Source organism: Vitis riparia, chromosome 5 (genome assembly GCF_004353265.1).
Source record: "Vitis riparia cultivar Riparia Gloire de Montpellier isolate 1030 chromosome 5, EGFV_Vit.rip_1.0, whole genome shotgun sequence".
NCBI lineage: Eukaryota > Viridiplantae > Streptophyta > Magnoliopsida > Vitales > Vitaceae > Vitis > Vitis riparia.
This window is the reverse complement of record NC_048435.1, coordinates 7,788,353-7,804,824: the sequence shown is the minus strand read 5'-3', so window position 1 is coordinate 7,804,824 and position 16,472 is coordinate 7,788,353. Positions and strand designations below refer to the sequence as shown.

Here is a 16,472-nt window from a genome sequence, read left to right as displayed (position 1 = left end):
TTTTCTTCGTCACCCAGTAAACTTAACACCCAAGATTGCTACAACTCCAAGCAGAGGTCCCAAGGTTGCCGAAAGTGATGAGCACTAGTGCTTGACCTCCTTCAAAGCCGCTCCTGATATTTTGCCACCATAACAGCTATGCTATTCTCATCTGGTCCCCCCAAATCATAGAGAATTTATGAATTGATGATTGTAGGGTGGCATCCAGTAATTTATGCAAAAGGTATAGGACTGTGTTGCCCCACCCATATGGGAGAAAGTAGACTGAAGGCCAAGGGGCTCAAGGCTAATAAGAACCATCATCCTCTATTGCCTTTCTAGACAAGTCTCCTCTCCATCTCTCCCCTTATCCCAGTTTCAGCTTTCAATCTTCCATGAGGCTTGCAAAGAAGCTTTTAGGTGCTAAGAAGGCCTGGAAGAGCTTGACCAGCAGGGTCCAATCTAAGCGGCACAAGCTCAACATTTCCAAGGCTAAAAAATACGCCACTCATCTCCTAACCGGCTTGAGCTCTATCAGGCACCTTGTTGCCTGTAAGCGACTGCGTAAACGACGAGCTTTCAAGAGATCCTACTCAGCTCTGCACTATGATCATCACTACAAACGCTGCGACCAGCAACAGCTTCAGAAGGGTTTTGCAGCCATATATGTGGACCATCTGTTTGCAGAGGGTGCCCCTGGGGAGACAAGCAAGGGAAAACAAGTAGTTGCAGAAGGCAGCAATGGTGGCAAGGCCAAAACTGAAACAGGAGCTGGTTCATTGGAAACCAAGGCAAGTGAAAAGAGCGGATGTACAGTTAGTGATGCGTGGAAGGCTGCTGTGGCTTCATCACCACAATTACGAGGGGTGGACGAGAGAGCGGACGAATTCATTTCCAAATTCCACAAAAAAATGAAGCTTGAGAGCGAGAAATCCATCCTTGATTTCCAGGAGATGATAAAAAGGAGTGCCTAGAAGCTCGTAGTGTCCTTCTTACCTTCACATTCCTTCTTTTTCATTGTAAAAATTGACATTAAAAGAAAGGGGTTTGAATATTTGAAAATATACCCCTTTTTTTTTTCTTTTTTTTTTTTGCGGGTTCTTCTGAGTTGCAACAGCGGGTGGATTTCTATAGGGATTACATTATCGGGTATTTGGGCATTGCTTGTGTATTTTTAATTTGAGAGTTTCTTATTTTTGTTTTATAGACATGAAACGTGTTATAGCTTGCATTTTTAGCTTGTAATGTATAAGCTGAAGATACTCGAACTGGAATGCAAAGTTTCAAGCATGAAGAAGGCCTTTATGCTTGTGACCAATCCAATCAATAAATTGTAGATGTTAGAAAACAGAGAGGAGCATGCACAAGAATTACCAAGGCAAACAAGTGTTTCCAAGTTACATTTTTGTCACCACAAAAAAAAAAAAAAAAAAAAAAAAAAAAAAAAAAAAAATCAACCTGAGGAATATATAATATTCCCTGTTTTCAGAAATATTATAAAGCTCACATAACAGCATTATTTACAAACGTTATATATTCTGGTCCACCTGAGGAATATGCAAACAAGTGTTTCTAGGTAACAACATGAGTAGGCTACAACATGAGTCTACACTAGTGCAGAAAATCTTTCATGGGATCATCATGATGTATCTTCTTCATCCTATATGCCTCCATATCCTCAACAGTAACCTACAATGGCAAAGAAAGTCAGCAAGCAGCAAATATTGTTAGGCGAAGTTCAAGAATTAAAGATGGATGAAAGCCCATACCTCATCATCCCATTTGACATTATATTTTCGCTTCCTTTCATCCCGCTCTTCTTTCTTTCTCTCATCCTCCTGGTCAAAACAAACATGTTCACGTAATAAGCATTTTTACTTCTGTTACAAGGCATGAAAACAGCAATCCAACTTCAAAACAATCATTGCTAAATTTGAGTCAACTTGGAAAATCAAGTATTAAAACGGATTCCAATATCTAGAAATCCTTAGCTGCGGGTTAAAGGTATAAAGCATTTAGATTTGGAGTTCTATCACCTGCATCTCTAAGACAACTAAAATCAATTCTAAAGTAGATTTAGCCCCCCAAAATTAAGATTTTATGAAACATTATATTAACAATCAGGAAGTAAAAATGAAGATCCTGAAAATAACCTTCTTAAGAGCGTCGACAAGTAATTTCTGGTCAAGAACCAAGTCATCCGGCACATCAGTTCCCCAAGTAGCAAGCTTTTTCTCCTCCACTGGGGCAGGATCCTCTGCATTAATGTTGAGATACAGTTAATCGAGCAAGCATTTTAAATCAAAGTGTAATGAAACTTGTAAAAATTGAGAGATGTAAGGATCAAATGAATGGTAAAATTGAATACCAAGACTTAAACAAGTATGATTTTATAATTAAATAAATGTTCATGTCACTGTCAAATGAAATTGTTCTTGTAGTGTTTAAAAACAATCACAGGACACTTTAAACCTTAACCAAAGGAAGTGCAACAGGAATGGAACATAAACAGAAGCTACATTCCATTCAAAATGCAATATAAGAAAGTGAACTGGAATTAAACATGGAAAATAAGATCATAATAACTTTCTTGAGGCAGAGATTGCACTCAAGGAGAAAGACAGATGATACACAATTACCAAAATAAACAACATGCAATGCAAGTGCTGCTAACCACCATCCCACATTACATTTGGGGTGAAAAAAGTCCAGGGTCCTGGTTCGGGATGGAAAATGCAGTAAGACGGAGGTTGGTTGTCATTGATTCCAAGTCCTTCGAGCTTAGGGTTGATTGGGTAAAAGGGCGATGTGAGGTGCAGATAGTGGAAAGAGGAAAAGGCTACCGGAGATGGATCAAAGTGAGCAGGGGAGTGCTGGAATGACTCTTGAAGTCCTTGGATTTATGCTGTACGTGGAGATAGGAAAAACTTTTCAGGGGCAATTTGAAAGACCGTGGTAGAAGGTTCAAGATGGAAATGCATCAAAATGTTGCTGAGTGTTATATTCTGGTTTCTATGATTTCAGAAGACGACAAAAGATACTTCATTATTATTCCAGAGGGTTTCGATCTTCTAGGCTGGGACTCCATGGGGCGGAAGTGAAGGGAGTTATCCTTAGTTGATACAGATATCAAAGCAGGGGAAGAGGGTAATCCCAGGTCAGGAAGCTTGAAGAGTCCTTCCCTAGTCAAATCTGGTCTAAGCTTTACAGATGTTACTAAAAAACTGCCAAGGATTGGGTGAAGAAGTATGGGTTCAAGTTGGGAATGCTATGTACTCGTCTAAGCTGAAATCCCTTCGTTGTTGTTTGGTAGGCAAATGGGATGTAAGGGATGATTTAATGCCAGAGTTTTAGGCAGTGGAAAATTGGGTAAAGACCCAGTGGAGGTTTTTCGGACCAGTAAAAGTGGCCTTGTTGAGTGATTCTTTGTTCTTGTTTGAATTCTCTTCTCAGGTTTTTGCTCAAAAAGCGGTGGAGGAGGGTTGTCACTCTTTCAATGGTCTCCAAATTTCTCTTGACTGGTGGAAGCCAACTGTGGGGTGTTCTCAGCTGGATTTTCAGAGGGATGTTTCCTGGGTGAGACTTCCAGGTTTGCCTCTACAACTTTGGGATTTGGAGTTTTTCATAAAGGTAGGAGATGCCTGTGGAGGATTCATAGCCATGGACAATGAGACCAAACAGTCCTGAAATTTGAAATGGGCAAGAATCCTGGTAAAAAACAATGGAAAGGAAGTGCCTGGAAAACTTGAGGTGGTGGCGGGGTTTGCGCCCTTCTATATTCCGCTATGGTGGGAGAATTCCATGTGGTACTCAGCCGTGCAGGTTGCCAAGGCAGCAAATTCCCATAGTGAATTACAGTTGGAAATCAAAGATAGCTTCATGCAAGAAGAAGGGCTGGTTGTATCACGCGCTTCGGTGCATGTAGACAAAGCCAAAGATCCCTGCAGAAAGGATGCCATTGCAGCCATTTCAGCAGCATCTGTCAGAGATGGGATGGGGTCGACTGTAGACCATGGGGCAGCTCAGGATGGAGGGGATGTTGACGTGAGATCTTGGAAAAGCAGGGACACTTTGAAGCTAAAAGACCGTATGGACTCGACCTTTGAAATGTGCCTAAGTCAGCCAAAAAGGATGGTGGGGATCCTGACTTCGGCAAAATAGGAAAAATCAACCTTTTAAGGTTGGGATTGGTGAAGTCTGACTGTAGGATAGGGGTGAATGATTATGGGGTAGGGCTGGAGTCTAGAAGTGGAGCCCAATTTTTGGCGAAGCCCAATTTAGAGCAGGCTAGGAGTATTAAAAATAAATCGGGCCTTCTTTTATCAAAGAGAGTGGGCCTAAGGGCTGAAAGTTGGGTAAGGCCCAAAAAACCCAGCCTTAGAAATTTATATCATGCAAAGAAGGCGCATGGAGACTTGTTATGTTGTGCTGGAATCCCTAAAGCAGATGAGGGGAGTAGTAATGATCTTCAATCACTTGGGCTTGCAAAAGAAGCATTTGGAGGGGAAAGGGCCACTGTGAAGAAAGCCCCAGATCGAGAGCTTGTTCTTTGCGGGTTTGGAGCTTGGTCAAAAGACAACGAAGGAGAGTCATTCAGGTACGAATCTGCTATCTTGTGCTGGGGGGAGGAATTCTTCTTCTTCTCCTCTTTCTGGGTTGGGGGGGGTCTATGTGGGAAGTTTGGATAAGGGAGTCTAAGGGCCAATCGACTCACAGAAGGATATCGAAGAGTGTGGATTAGTGCAAGATCCTCTGTGTATGATTCTCAAGGACGGAAGGTCTATCTTTCTTCAAGACCACACTAGTCTCATGCCTCCAGTTGAAAGGGTGGGAGTTCCTCTAAGGGAGCAACGGTTTGGAAATTCCCATTGCACAGCGATAGGAGAGGAAAGCTCATCGCTAGAGGTTTCTGCAGAAGGAAAGATAGGAAATTTGAGTTCCCCTTGGGTGAACAAAAAATTCCTTTTTGCAAATCATTGGGAGTCTCAGTGGAAGGATTTGAAGATGATATTTGAGAATTCTGGTAGGAATTGAGAACAGAAAATGCTCTGCGAGTTCGCTGAAACTAAGTAAAAAAGGAAAAAGGGGAGCTTTGTCAAGTTCAAGGAAAGACAGAATTGAATAAACTTTTCAGCTCCATTAATTATGAGGGTAATGCAAGAAAAGAGGTAGAGGGTGAGGGGTTGAGTAGGCAATTAACATCAGTTTCCTCATGAAGCTTAGGATATCATCCTGGAATGTTAAAGGCTTACATGATCCAGATGAAAGAAAGATTTTCAAGTCCATGGTTAGAAAACACACGTCTGACTTAGCATGCATTCAGAAGACTAAGATTAGGGAGATGTCAGACACAATTGTGAGAAGCCTAGGTGTGGGTAGGCATTTGGGATGGGAGTCTTTGGATGCAAGGGACACGACAGGAGGGGTGTTACTATTTTAGGATACAAGAGTTTTGGAGAGGTTGGCTTCTAAAGTGGGGTCTTTCTCCATTTCTTGTTATTTTAGAAACTAGGAGGATAGGTTTTTCTTTAGGCTTTTTCGGGGCTTTATGGGAAGCTGAAGGGAAGAGAGAGGAGGGAGACGTGGGAGGAGTTAGCTTTGATTAAGGGGCTTTGGGATGTGCCTTGGTGTATAGTAGGTGACTTTAATGTGGTCCGTTTCCCAGTTGAAAAAGGTAACTGTAATCGATTGTCAGCTACCATGAGACAATTTTCCAATTTTATTGATGAGTTGGACTTGTAGACCCGCCTCTTGGTGGAGCTGGCTTTACTTGAAGTGAGGACAAGGTGGTCCTTTCAAAGCTTGTCTAGACCGTTTTTTGTTTTCTAGAGATTGGGAGGATCACATCTTAAGGGCCTTGCAAGTTTTGTTGCCAAGACCACTGTCTGACCATTCTTCTATTTTGTAGACTTTTTTTCTTTTTTTTTGTTTTTGGGGGGGGGGGGGAGAAAAGGTAAAAGCCCTTTCAAATTTGAAAACATGTGGTTAAAGGCAGAAGACTCCAGAGAGAAAATCAAAAAGTGGTGGCAATCTTATAATTTCAAGGGTAGCCCTAGCTTTGTGCTCTCTAGAAAATTACAGGCTTTGAAAAGTAATCTGAAGAAGTGGAATAAAGAGGTGCTCGAGAATGCCTCAACTAGGAAGGATTCGGCTCTGGAGTTGATAAAATATTGGGATAGCATACAAAGATTAAGACCCCTATCTGAAGAAGATAAGATAAGCTAAAGAAATGTCAAAGATGAGTACAGTCGCCTAACTATTTTAGAAGAAACTTCTTAGAGGCAGAAGTCAAGGGCACTCTAGCTAAAGGAGGGAGATAACAACACGAAATTTTTTCACCGCATGGCTAATGCTAGGAGAAATGGAAATTTCATCAGTAGCCACACCATCAATGGAATTCACTAGGAAAAAGAGGAGGAGCTTAAAGAAGGCATTTTTTCCCATTTTAGAGAAACGTTTAAGGAACCTCAAGTGAGAAGACCCGATATGGCAACAGAACTCTTCAAGAGCATTGACTCAATGGACAGAAAGGTCTTAGAGGGTCCTTTTTCGGAGGAGGAGGTGACCATACCTCTAGCAAAATTGGGAGGTGACAAAGCCCCTGGGCCAAAAGGGTTTTCTCTGGCTTTTTGGAAATCTTGTTCGCCTACAATGGGTAGAGAAGTGATGCAGTTATTTAAGGAGTTTCATTTGCCGAATTCCATGACTCGTAGACTTAATGCAACATTCTTAGTTCTCATCCCTAAGAAAGGAGGGGCACGTGACATGAAGGACTTTAGACCAATCAGCCTGCTAGGGAGCCTTTATAAACTCTTGCAAAAGTCCTAGCTAATAGGTTGAAGAGGGTGATGGGCAAGGTGCTGTTAAATAGTCAGAACACTTTTGTGAGGGGGTAGACAAATCTTGGATGTTGCTTTGATTGCAAATGAAGCGGTTGATTCAAGGAAGTGTAGCTCTAATGCGGGCCTAGTTTGCAAATTGGATATAGAAAAGGCCTACAATCACGCCAGCTAGACATTTCTTCTCTATCTTAGAAAAAATGGGTTTTGGCCCTAAGCAGAGACGGTGGATTCACTTCTGCATTTCCACTGTGAGAATGGCGGTTCTAGTTAATGGCAGCCCCGTAGATTTTTTCCTAACCTCTAGAGGATTGCGGCAAGGGGACCTTCTTTCACCCTATTTCTTTGTATTGCATATGGAGGCCCTCAACAGTTTAATTGCTAAGGCTGAACATGGAGGGTTTATTAGGGGCTTCAAGATTGAGGGCAAAGGGGCAAATGAGAATCAAGTTTCACACCTTTTGTTTATCGATGATACCCTTCTCTTTTGTGAGGAGGATGTAGAACAACTGAATTTTTGAAAATAGATTATCATGTGTTTTGAATTGGTGTTAGACTTGAAATAAATTTGCAAAAAAGTGAAGTTATTCTAGTAGGGGAAACGGTGGATGTGAATAGAGCAACTTCTCTTTTTAGGTGCAAGGTAGGAAAGCTTCCCACTTCTTATCTAGGCTTACCCCTTAGGGCCTCTAATAAGCAATGTGGTGTTTGGGACTCAATTGAGGAGAGGTTTAAAAGGAAATTGTCTATTTGGAAAAAACAATACCTATCCAAAGGAGGAAGACTTGTCCTTTTAAAGAGCACTATTTCAAATCTCCCTATTTATTTTATGTCCCTTTTTGTAACTCCTAGAAAAGTGAGAATTAGATTAGAGAGAATTCAAAGAGACTTTTTGTGGGGAGATTTAGGAGATAGGAGCAAGATCCACTTAGTAAAATGGTCAGATGTGTGTAAGACTAAAAGTTTTGAAGGTTTGGGGATAAGAAGACTGCCCAGTCTCAATCAAGCTTTGCTAGGCAAATGGCTATGGAGATTCTCTGTCGAGCGTGAGCTTGTGGAGGAAGATCATTTGTGGAAAGTTCGGGGAGGTGGAGGGGGGTTGGACTACTAGAATGCGGAGGGATTCCTTTGGGATGGGCCTTTGGAAGGACATTAGAAAAGGGTGGGAAAAGTTTAATGCTAGAACTTCTATCCGTATAGGAAATGGAAGTCGTACAAGTTTTTGGTAGGACATTTGGGCAGGGGACTTCAAGCTAAAAGATGTTTACCCTACTATTTTTAGGATAGCATCCCATAAAAATGCTACAGTTGCAGAATCTTGGAAAAGAGAAGGGAATGAAGGGGGGTGTTGGGAGGTTCATTTTAGAAGACCCTGCCAAGATTGACAGGTAGAAGAAGTGACCTGCCTTTTGGGTTTTTTTGTCCCGTTAAAAGTGCAAGAAGGTGAGGACACTTTATGTTGGAAGGAAGATAGGAGAGGAATTTCTAGTGTCAAGTTTTATTATTGTTCTCTAAGTGGGGAGAATAATTTTCTTTTTCCTGAGAATGAGGCTTGCGGATCCCATGCTCTTCTCAGAACTTGCTTTTTTTCTTGGGAAGCTATTGGAGGAAGATATTAACCGTAAACACTTTAATGAAGTGGGAATGATAAATGGTCGATAGATGTAATCTTTGTAAAGAGAGTGAAGAATCAGTTGATCACATTTTGAATCATTGCGCCAAAACAAGAGAGCATTGGATCTTTTTATTAGCCCTCCTTGGAGTCACTTGGGTATTTCCATATTCAGTGAGAAATCTCCTCCTTCAATGGAAAGTTAAGAGGCCTCAAAAGAAGAATAGAGCAGTTTGGCATTTGGCTCCCATTTACTTATTATGGTGTGTTTGGAAAGAGCGTAATTGAAGAATCTTCAAAGATGAACTTTCCGACCAAGGCTTAAAGGATCTCTTCTTTCAGACTCTTTTTGAGTGGTCTATAGACTCTTTGGAGCTGGATTTCCCCTCTATGTTGATTTTCCTAGATACTCTTTTTTGTGGTTAACTTTGCTTTGTTTGTTTGTTTGTGCGGACTTTCTTTGTTTGAGGTGTGTTTTGGCTTGTTTCTATGTATACAGCCTGTATACGCAGGGTGCGCCCCCTCCTTTTTTTGGTGCTTTTTAATGCATGTTCTTTTTGTCTATCAAAAAATAATAATAATAATAATAACCAAAATAAATGAATAAATATATATATATAAAAAAAAAAAAAACACTAGATACTGACCTTCAGTGGCTGCTTTACGAGCAATATTAGTTTTCATGAGGTCTGTTGCAGCTTCAGCAGCCTCAATTCCAGCCGCACCTGTACAGTAGCTGTTTCGTATCATTTGCTTACAGCACTTATAGCCCCACTGGTGGTCCTTCCACCATGAGCCCCAGACACATGTATGATTGTTAATGTAGACATCTTCTTCATACTTGCTTTTTGGAAGAGCTGTCTCCTACAAGAAACGATAAGATAAAGCAAGGTAAGATCCTGCTGCAAGCATTAAAAAGGAAAAGAAAAATAAAATAAACAGTTCACACAAATTTTAATTTCAAAAAAAAATATTTGGGCAAACAAGATTTCCAATCTTTTAAAACATAAATAGATTAACAGCTGGTAAACTAAATGTAATAAGATAGACCTAACAGCATTTTTTTTTTTTTTCTGATAGGTGACCTAACAGAACAATTATAAATCATGGTATAGAAATCATTGTGCTTGGATGCTCAATGAGAGAAATTAATGACATCCAACTGAAAAGAAAGGATGCAGTATTACTTTTTAATCTCATGGAAAGCACAAAGAAGCAATCTGATGTATCTTTTATTCATTTATGTATTTTTGGACATGCACATATGAGATATAACAATAAAAGCTGTCAAACAAAAAGGAGGCGCAACCCTAGTACACATGAAGTATACAAGGCGCAGCATAAGCCAACAAAAACAGGGAGAAGAAAGTACAATAGGGCATAAATTAAGCCCAAAACCCCATCCATGGTGTCAGAGATCTAAAAGGGCGAAAAAAGGGTTGCCACCATGGCAAACTGCCATAGTTATGTTGAATAACAATTTTTTTAAGAAACAAAGACTTTATTGGGATAGAGAAAAGTACAAAAGAAGTATGCAGCATTCTACTACAGGGAAAAAAAAAACAAAAAAGAAAAATTGGAACAGAACAAAAGATACACTAAGGAGAAACCAAAACCAAGAGACCAGCCTCTTGTAGGCTTGTCCTATAAATTCCACCAAATAAGATGGCTCCTTTTTGCTAAGAAATTAGCCTTCTCATTGGCCTTCCTAAGTAAGGCACTAAAAAGAAAAACTCCATCAGGAAAGATAAAATACACAATCTCCCTAACTAATTCGAGAGCCATGGGTGTTACAATGATGGAGGAGGAATCCCTTCTGCCCATATACCGTTCATATGCATATGGTGTACTCCTCCCCTAAGTCCATCCCAAAGGGCAAGCACCTTTTTCTTGATGGAACTGTCAAACCCATAATAAACTAATATAACCTCCCCCCAAGTGATCTCTACAAAAACCACAATCAAGTACATCAAAATTCAATTTCAGACATGCTTCCAGAGGAGGCTGGTTGTAGCACATCTGCCATGCTTGACACAAGCAAGCTTCCAATCCTTCATAATGGATATTAATAGTATCATCCTTACTCTTGGAAACTGGAATGCATAAAGTGTGTTGAGAGAAAGCATTATTAAAAAAAAAAAAATTGCACTAAGGGCTCCACAAGAACTTGGATAAAACACAAGGTCTGATGTGATGTCTGTCACATTCTCCAATCTTTTCTGAATCAACTTTAGAATAGGTAGTAAATTTTTTATAGAATTCTGAATAGGGATTATCCAGACTGTAGCTATGCATTTTCATAAGAGTTAAGAAATTCGTACATGAAAACCGCAAGACAGTGACAGATGTTCATAAATCATTTAATGAGTGAATAATGAAAAATGAATGTTAGCCACATTAAGGCAAAACCCAAATTTTGAGGGGGAAAAAATATGCATAAATTTATCTTCATATAATACCTGGCCTTTTATAATTCTGCCAGCACGATCATATTCAACCTGCCGCTCACTTTGCCCCAAAAGAAGCTCCCTGGGCAGCTCTTCTTCAGCTGCAGCATTACCATATTTATCCATTATAGTGTCTTTCATTCGGGACTTCAACTTTTCCTTGATGACCTTATAATTCTTGAACAGCAATTCAGCTTGGGATGGAGCAGCTTGCATATGGATATCCTGCCCCTTGTCAAATGCTTCCCAAGCATGAATATTGAGTTGCTTGAACTCCAAGGCTTGACCACTCACTCTATATTGATTATCTCCCTGAAATAATAGCAAATTGAGTCAACATAATCGAACATCTTTATTATTTTGGGGAAATAAAAGTATTTATACTTTGAAAGTTCCTAAAGGTACTCACTCCATAGAACTTCTCATTTGGGTCAGCATCAGGAAGAGGATCTTCACGCATTGATCGGGTCTTAGGATCATAATGGGCTGAGTTGACATCAAGATTTAAGAGATACTTTGCAGTATCCTCCCGAATACGCAGATTCCTAGAAACCAAAAGGAGATAATAAAAAAAAATGCTTCCACCAGATTGCACAAGAATGCTATAACAGTTAAATAATACTTTTCCCAGAACTAAACAGACTCAAAAGATGACTATAAATAGAAGGGCCACAAAAACCCACCTCACAGTTCCTGTGCTTCCACCTCCAGTAGTTCGGACACGTTTCTCAACCTTTGCAAAGTCCATTTGTTTGCTCTCGTCAACCTTGGCTTCATCAACTTTCAGATCATCTTCATCGTCCTCCTCTTCATCACTAACCTCTTCCTCCCCATTCTGCTTATTGTTTTTTTCTTCTAACTTTTTCAGTTGCTGTTCTTTCAAATATTTCCTTCGAGCTTCATCCCTTGCCTCATATCTTTCAATGACCCGAGCATAAGTTGCAGCATCATATCCATTCCAGCGATCTCGTTTGCCATCATAATCCAGCTCAAAGGTCTCAATCTTTTCGTCAGGCGCAATGTGCATGCTTGTCCATTTTGCTCCCTTCTGTCGAGGTCTCTCCATGCATGTCTTTGCATTATGTGTCATAGCCCACAACTGTAGTGCAAATGAAAGCGATCTCCTCAGGAATCACAGACAACCAAGAAAAAATGATTCATGATATAATATAATTGAAATCATGTTTTGAAATATTGCTAGCAAAGTTGTATAAATAGATGGTCTAATTTGTGATAATGGAAGCATGCATCTTTGGAAGCATAAAGCATCAGGGCAATTGCACCTAGGCAATACTTGTTACTATTGCTACCTTAGCATAAGGTAGGCAAGCAAATGATCTAATGGCTGCCAAAGGATGCCTTGACAAACACTGCCTGAAATGCTGTTTCTATACAGGCATAGCAGTAAGTGATCAGGCCTATATTTGATAGAAACAGAGAGTGTTGCCCTCAGCATCCTTTGAAGAAGTTCCCCATATTTTCTTACACTCCCAGAGGACAACATAATGGACACACATGGATTCCCTACTAAGTAATGTGCAAGCTTTTGTCATGCACATACTTCCTTTTACTTCCAAAAAGCTTTTGACTCCTGTAATTGAAAATTATCTTCCCATGTCTCAATTGCCTCTAATGACATACCATGCTCCCCAATCCAGGGTTATTACTGGACAAATGGAGAACTCAAATCAACTGCTCATTAGCAATATCTACCAATTAAAGATCAATTGTTGAAAAACTAGCAGAAAACTACAAGGGGCACTTACTTTTCACATGCACCCTTTCTATACTTATCCGCCTGAAATATTTTTGCACCTCTGTCATACCAAGCTTTCGTGTAATTTGGATCTGATTTCCATTTCCTTTGATGTTTCAGACTCTAAATATGAGAAAGAAAAACCTTAAATCAGCGTACAAGGATTATAATGGAAGAGAAAAAGTAGCCACAGAGAAATTGATGCAGCTTACAGGTCTCTCAGCATTAAGATACCATGGCGCTGAGGACATATACTGAGGAATATGAGGGTTGATTTCTTTGCCATCTTCATCAAGCTCAGCTGGTGCAAGCCCAGCTTTACGGGCTTCCTCTAATTCCAACTGTTTTCGGTGGTCCTCCCTGGATTTGAAAGCCACTGCAAAAGCCACCAAGTAAGATGCATGAATGAGAAGAGAAAAAGGAAACCATAACAGCATACACCACCTAATGCTTAAACTATTAGGACAGTCACTGGTACGGATAAATACTTTGGGTGTCCCTTATGTCTCCAAAATTGTGCTTAATTGTGTCTCCAAAATCATGCTTAAGCACCCACAAAATTGTTACTTAACACCTCCCCTGTTAAGATCTCATCGCCTTATTGTGATCAAACAGCAAAAAGTTCTTTTTCCCAACTACCAATGGTTGTTAAATGATTTACTGTGTCCAAGGTCATATGACTAATAGTGACAGGCTTAGCTTGTTATTAGAAAAAAAAAGGGGGGAAAAAAACTACTAGATCAATTTATTGCCAACTATATACTTCAACATGTGATAAAAACAAAGAGGGAAGTTAGGATCATCTAAATTGGTCAGTCTAATGTCCAGAAACCCAAAGTTCCAATCAGAATCAGCAAAGAATCCAAAAGCATGATTAGATTACACTCAAACAGAAACAACCAAACCAACATGAGGCTAAAAGAGACAGCCAAGCACATAATCATAAGTGAAAATATATACATTGAACTAAGGATGATTCCTTGATGATTGAAAATTCTATTATTTGAATAACAGCAACTTGGAGAAACTTGACAAAAAGAAACAAGATAAAATCAAGTTTCTAGGTGACTAGGGCAAGTTTATCATTTGGTACTTAAGCAAGGTCCTAAATGGGCTATTCATCATGCACAACAAACTAAACCATGGATCCTCATAAAATAGGTAAACTCATAAACAAATAAAAATACGAACCTATCAATATATATATATATAAACATATGACAAGGATAATAATGTCTCCTAGCCATAACCAGTGTTATCTAAGGTGATCGCCTAAGTCGCCTAGGCCATCAGGCCAGGCAGGGTAGATAAAAGTCGCCTTTTAAAGACCTAGGCAAGGCGGCTTCAAATAGGCAACGCCTAGGCAATCGCTTTGGGATAAGGCACAAGTCATAGAGGCTCGCCTTTGACCATGAATTAAGATTACATACTTAGATTATAATTTCATTCAATCTAACATTGGATTAAACAAAGTATAAGATAAAATATTATAATATCAATCATAGAGATAATAAAATGGAAGGTTATCAATCTAGTCTTAATGGAAGTAATAACAATTTTAATTTCAATAATGACTATGATGATGATGTCTAAAGCTTCTCTAGAATGTTCAATCTCTTATTTTGTTTTTTATTTTACTTTTTAGGTGTTTGAAAAATTAGAATATACATTTAGATAGGATTGATATCTTTAAACAATATGATATTTTTTATAATATGGGGTATAATATTTAACACTTTCAATAATTATTACTATTTTGTTAATTTTATAAGACATCGTGAGTGATGAAAAATTAATAGTGTTGATTATGGAAGACAACACTTATATTTGTTGAATATCAAATAGATAAATATATGTATATATTTTATCGCCTTACTATAGTTAGGTTATCGCCTTGTTTTTCGTTTTTCTCCTTAAACTAAAAGGAGTCTTATCGCCTTGATATCGCCTTTTGCTTTTGACAACACTGACTATAACTTTTTATTCGGGATGCCAATGCATTCAGTCAACGTTACAATGTTTTTTAAATTAACTTTATTTTCAATTTCTACACTTTTTCTTTCAAATTCAAATAAGCTTATCTTTATATTAAACTGCCTTTTTTGGTTATTTTTAGAAAGATTTTCCACATTTTTAATATTTTATGTTTTTATATTGATTTTCTTTCTTAAATGTTCATAATATCATTATTTCATGTTTGATTAATTTTAAATTCAGAAATTTCATTTTTTGAATTTCAATTTTTTTTCTGCCGAATTATTCTGAATTCTTTTTCCTTTACACGGTTAATTTGCTTATCTAAAACTCAAAAATAATAATAATAATAATAATAATTTATTTTGTAAGCCTAACCATAAATAAATAAAATAAAAATATCTCAAGATCATGTAATTTTGAGTCACATATAATTGTTATCTTCCACATTATTTTCAATCACCTTTTTTTTCTTAACAAATGGTTTTAACAGTTTTATGTTTTTTAATTTATGGTTTTTAACATGTATTCTTTCCATATTCATATAAAATAATATTTAGTTTCACCAAAATTGCATTCAATTTGGAATCCCCATACACCAGAATTCAATTTTTTATTTAAAAAAAAAAAAAAAGCCTCTACCAGTTGAATTGTTTCAGGCCTTGAGAACTTGATATCAAGCCTAGAAGAAATTAATCTTGAATCTTCAATTATATTCAAACAAACCCAAATTCATGCACCAAAAACGCAGCCTTAATATAGCTATCCACAGTCTTGTTTTTCTTTTTTCATGTTCATGTTATTCTTTCATACCCCCAACCTACTGAAATCCACAACAGAAATGGCTTTAAAACCCAAATCCCCAAATATTACGCTCCATTTGGATCTTAGCAAGAATCAGAGAAGGAGAGGAAAATTAGTAAAAGTAATTTCCAGCAATTTTCGTCCCGTTCTCTCTTTTATGCTGAGATTCAAACAAAGCTTTAGGCAAAGGATCTGTATGAAACTCATTATCAATCAACAAATATGAGAAAAGAAAAGCCCTAGACCAAACCCTTTTGATTAGAAAAAAAAGGTTTACTCCCCAACATTAACAAAAAAAAAAACTAAAATTGAGAAACCAATCAAATTCCCCCAAAAAACCAATCAAATCCCTAAAATTAGGGTTTCTACGTCAGTCAATCAATGTTGAGAAACCAAAAAAACAAATTCCCCCTTTACCACCGTTTGTTTTTCCAGAAATATGTTCAGCGAAAACAAAACAACCTACGAGTACCCTAACAAAATTGAGTTTCTATCCTTCAAAAAATTGCAGAAAAATAGAAGGAAGAGAGAGAAAAGTAGAGACGTACCAGAAGCAGTCGCCATATCGGAGAGATGAGAATCAAATTAGTGGTTGCAGAGAAAGCCCTAAACAGAAGCTGCGAGAAACTATGAATTGCGTATGGAGATTCGGACGAGAGCAGGGCCGCAGAGAGGTTAGGTAATGACTGAATAAAGAAATACTCACCCGTGGTTTATGATATATATATATATATTATTAAAAAATATAAAAACCATGATAAAAATAAAACCAATAAAAATTTAAAAAAAAAAAAGTAATGTCTAAAATTTTAAATTATGAATAAAAACTTTGAAATGGAAAAAAATTATTGAAAATAAAATAAAGGATTAAACTTTATTTTCATGTGACAGGTCTTTAGAGAGATATGCCATAAAAATAACAAAAAGAATTAAAAAAATCCATATTAAGAATGTTTACATATATTTAATTTAAGGATATAAATATAAATAAAATAAAAAATAATATATAGAATATTAAAAAAAAATTCAATAAAACAAATGAAAATTTTAAATAAACATAA

At 37.9% G+C, this 16,472-nt stretch overlaps 2 protein-coding genes across 2 annotated transcripts; one reads left to right on the top strand and one right to left on the bottom strand.

Moving 5' to 3' along the window:
- Positions 1–178: 178 nt before the first annotated feature.
- Positions 179–1,432, top strand: LOC117914509. The gene has a single exon (XM_034829860.1). The coding sequence runs from the start codon at positions 375–377 to the stop codon at positions 951–953; it is 579 nt and encodes a 192-aa protein (XP_034685751.1). The 5' UTR covers positions 179–374; the 3' UTR covers positions 954–1,432.
- Positions 1,423–16,105, bottom strand: LOC117914510 (pre-mRNA-splicing factor SLU7). The gene is made up of 11 exons (XM_034829861.1): positions 15,960–16,105; positions 12,846–13,009; positions 12,644–12,756; position 12,364; positions 11,561–11,976; positions 11,287–11,422; positions 10,890–11,189; positions 9,078–9,294; positions 2,133–2,236; positions 1,749–1,817; positions 1,423–1,668 (listed from the first exon to the last, which is right to left on the bottom strand). Exons 1-11 carry the CDS (start codon positions 15,973–15,975, stop codon positions 1,591–1,593), a joined length of 1,614 nt encoding a protein of 537 aa, XP_034685752.1. The 5' UTR covers positions 15,976–16,105; the 3' UTR covers positions 1,423–1,590.
- Between the last annotated feature and the right edge of the window lie 367 nt (positions 16,106–16,472).